This window comes from Morone saxatilis, unplaced genomic scaffold (assembly GCF_004916995.1).
Source record: "Morone saxatilis isolate NCDOM2014 unplaced genomic scaffold, NCSU_SB_2.0 Contig3, whole genome shotgun sequence".
Lineage (NCBI taxonomy): Eukaryota > Metazoa > Chordata > Actinopteri > Moronidae > Morone > Morone saxatilis.
In genome coordinates this window covers 10,034,058-10,038,414 of record NW_023339873.1, presented here as the reverse complement: position 1 = coordinate 10,038,414, position 4,357 = coordinate 10,034,058, and the positions used below count along the sequence as shown (strand labels likewise).

General features: G+C 40.0%; 1 protein-coding gene across 1 annotated transcript; it reads right to left on the bottom strand.

The window, feature by feature from the left end:
- Positions 1 to 2,344: 2,344 nt before the first annotated feature.
- ptafr (platelet-activating factor receptor) lies at positions 2,345 to 4,229 on the bottom strand. The gene has a single exon (XM_035674694.1). It carries the CDS (start codon positions 4,220 to 4,222, stop codon positions 3,059 to 3,061), a length of 1,164 nt encoding a protein of 387 aa, XP_035530587.1. The 5' UTR covers positions 4,223 to 4,229; the 3' UTR covers positions 2,345 to 3,058.
- Positions 4,230 to 4,357: the final 128 nt, after the last annotated feature.

Here is a 4,357-nt window from a genome sequence, read left to right as displayed (position 1 = left end):
CTAATATTCAAGTCATACTTCAGCTTCACAGTTTAAAATTGGCTCGCCCGCCTTAATATGTTGTAACTTTTTTTTAAAGAGGAAAATACTAAAAGAGCAACTTACAGGCTTTTGACTTACCAGACTGCTTCCTGTCCTCTAATAAGTCTCAAGATGTGAACACTGTGAATGCCACAGTTGCTATAAAGTACGGTAACACTGAATAGGCGTGTTTAAGTGTCAGTGGGAGTGTTTCAAAGGTCAGGAAAAAGGAGGTGTGATTTTCTTGCAGTCTTAGGAAACCCCAGCATGGTGCAACACACTTATACACCATATAGCTTCCCATGCTTGTTCTTAATCCATCAAATCTACAATTTGCGCAGTTTTCAATTCACGACTACTTCCAATATGGACATTAACATGAAGTTTTATTGAAAGATGTTTAGTTATCAGTGGAATATGCTATATAAACATTTCAGTTTAAGAGATTAAAAAAAGAAAACAAAAGGAAACATACACATGTATACAGACACACACAAATGTAGTTGTAGAAAATAGGTTGTTTATACACATATTGATACATCAGCTTAAATATATATAAGATATATATGTTTATAACACTACTACTACTATTACTAATGGCAATTTACAAAAAATGCATATCAATATACCTGCCAGCACTGCAACTATACTATATGTATTTTATTACCCTGGGTGTCTTCATTATTAATATTATATGACGACTTCCACTGGTGCCACAAAACCACAGGTCAGACTACAAAAGATAAGAATACTTTCATGATTTTTGTCAAGGAATGTATTTTAGGATGAGGAATAGTCTACTCCACAGCTGGATATGTACTTATAAATACATAATATACCGAGCTAACACTAGATTTCTTGTGTGGTTCTCTGAGCCCGTGTAAAACCATATCTAGTATAACGTGTTCTTATTCTAAGTGTGCAGTAATGCATTCTACCCACATGGGGGAGAAAGAGACTAATAAAACAGCAAAAACAGTATATTTATGTTGGTGTCTGCAATTTGTTCACATCCTGTATATACTGTATTAACAGTCTGATCACAGGGGAGGTTTGCCACAGACAGAGATGTGTACATGAATTACACCAACCAAACCTACCCTGATCTGGACCCCACCAATATGAAAGCCAATAATGTGTACTCAAGTCTGTCATGAACATCTGTAGGAGGGTGGAGATGTGTAATAAAAAGATGACGAGCAGACTAAAGTTAGGTCATATCAGCATATAGAGCTCAATATCGCCTTTAATCTGATAGATGAGATTTGCATATACAGTTATTTAACACAATCTAAATGTAGTAAAACCCACAGATCTGTGGTTCTAGCTGAGGTGAAACAGTTCCCACCAAACAGTAAGAGGCCCTTCTCGCTTTTTCTTTGTAAATGTTAATGAAAACCTGTAATTTAGTCCAATTTTTTGCCAAAAACTGTGCATGAGGGAGACAGCAGATGAAGAGTGGGTTGGAGTCAGCTCCAAAGGCTATGCCTATGCCGACCGCAATTTTTGGGACTCAAGGATGGAGGAGAAGACTGAGATGGATCTGGAACTGAAGAGATCTGAATTGATTGATGAAACAGCGCAGAGTTCACATGGTTTCTCCTTTTTTCTAATAGACTTTTCGAAACACAAGACAGCCAGTATCCTACACACTGCTTCTGATGCCATTATTTGTTTACCTTCTTGCTCCTGAAAGTCTGTCCCTTTCACCTCCTACCCAGTGACATCACACACGTCATCTAATCTGACACAGTGACAATTTTAACAGACTTAAATATTTTGTAGTCTGAGCACTTGTGTAGGCTTACTTTTTAGATTTATGCAAGCGTGCGATTGAAGTGCAAAGCATGATGACTGTTGTTGAGAAAATGCAGACAAGTAGGACAGCATTGGTTGACCTGGTAAAAGTAGGTTTGACAGGTTAGGGTTAGGGTTAGGGTTATTGAGGTGTAGTTGAAGTGTGGCCATGCTCCCGAACCTGAGTTAACTAATTCACTTCATTTGTCAGTGTGTGGGTTACCTGAAAGTATCAACGAATCAACGAATCAACGAATTAAGGAAATGTATTCATCATTATACAACACAAGGTTCTATAACAAAATGAAAGGTTGTATTTCTTCATGCTGCACGCAGAAAAAGATGATCAAATTCATAGAATATCATGAAGGATAAATAGAATAGAATAAAATAAACCAATATATACAGTTATTTATATACATATACGTGTACACCCAGGAAATAATTCTGCAGTGCATCTTTTGAATTTACAGCAGCAACAAGGCAGGGATGATATGGTTCACACAAAAAAAACAGTGTCCATCCACTTTACATCCATCCATGCGTCCATCTGCATTTTAGCAGCCATTGCCATGGAGATGGATGTTTGTTTGAATTCATCTAATTTTACACAAGTTATCTAACACAGTCTAAATGTAGTAAACCCCACAGATCTGTGGTTTTAGTTGGGTGAAGGCTATTCTTAAAAGGCTATTCTTACTCTGGTCGTACATTTCAACAGTCTCAAATCATGTGTACTGTTGACGGGCTGATGTTTCCCTACTTGTTTATATATTTTTTTGCGTGTGTGTGGGAAGGGAATAGGGGAATTATCCACTCGAAATTCCCAAAAAGAGATTGTTAGGCTCTATAAACATGTGTATGTGTTTTTAATGTCCTACTTTGGGCATGGTCTACTCTTAACTCCCAAAAAGAGATGATTAGGCTTGGTATACAAGCGTATTTGTTGTTTTTGTCCTATTTTGGGCAGAACAAACCCGACCCGTGGGATGATTTACATTGTCTGGTGTCTCATCAGTTGATTTCACAGACTGATAAAGACACTAAAACATAAAACTTTCTTAAAAGAGAATCTGAAGATGTGGAGCCACCAACACTAAATTACATAGATAAACTACAGTTCCAGAGGTGCAACACAATACTGTATATGTCATTTTTTATGAGCGACAACATGAGAAAAGTGTTTCAAACACAAGTAACATATATCTACATTTTTCTGCAAATGTTCCGTATGTTTAAATCAATCCATCTCAGGCTCTTGGTGCACGCTCTGATTCCTGCTGTGCATGGAGAGCTGTGAGGTGACCGTCTGTGAACACCCATCTCCCTTTCTTAGCTTTTTAATGTGGGCCATGATGAACCTTCTAAACTTCCTTGTAGCGAAACAATAAACTACAGGATCCAAAATGCAGTTAAGGCCCATCAGACACAAGGTGATCTGATGTGCGTCGTTGAGCAACTGACGAGTCTTCTGGTCCCACTCTACGTGGCCCCAACCCTGATTGATCTGCAACACCGCCAGTGTCCAGGGGCCTTGAATTACATGGTGGGGCAGAAAACACAGAACAAACACTCCCACCACTGCCCACAACATCTGCAGAGCTCTCCGTTTCACCCCCCTTGGCCTTCTAAATAAGGACGACATGGTATTGTTGGACTTTCTAGACATAATTGTCGTAGACCTGAATTCTGACTGGGGAGGATTTTGCAAAAGTAACGCTCGAGCAATAAGGAAATTACACACCACGACAAGGAAAAACACAACAAAAAACATTCCAATTATTGAAAAATGAGTACCAGCCACTGTTTTCTTCTGTGAATCGGTTTCATTCTGGTACCCCTCAAAACAGCGGGTAACATTCTTATCAGTGTTTGTCCCTGCAGATGTCAGAAATGGAATAGCCATGGACAAGGTCAACACCCAGATGACAACGCACACGATGATCCCACGACGTCTGTGGTCTGAAGAGGCCGCATCCAGAGGTCGAGTGATTGCCCAGTATCGGTTGACGCTGATGGCTCCGAGGAAGAGGATGGAGCAGTAGGTGTTGATGAAGAACAACGAGCCAGTCAGCCGGCACATGAAGTCTGTGTAGACCCAGTTACCATGGCGACTGTAATAGCCAATCCAAAAGGGAAGGGCACACACAAAAAGGAGATCGGCGATGGTCAAGTTTGTCATGTAGATGCGGATTTCGCCCATGGCCTTGGCATCACGGAGGCAGCGCAGGACAAACAGCACGTAGATGTTAGCAAAGAGGCCCAGGATGAAGACAATGCCATAGACAACTGGTAAAAGGACATAACGAAACTCGGAGTCCAGGAAGGTTGAGTTATTACTGAGAGGAAAGCCTGGGGCTGAGGTTCCTGTTACAGCAACTTGTTCTGGAGTTGAGGCCAGCATTTCTGTCTGTTAGAGACAAAAGATATCGACATGAAGTGGTTCTTTTAGTCGGAACAAGCACATTCAGTTCTACTATTTATTAGGTAAAGCTAAAAGCTTGCTAAAACCAATGCTAGTTCTGCCATAAATTCTGAA

Excerpts from the sequence above, each read along its gene's own strand:
- ptafr (XM_035674694.1), bottom strand. The coding sequence starts at position 4,222 with ATGCTGGCCTCAACTCCAGAACAAGTTGCTGTAACAGGAACCTCAGCC.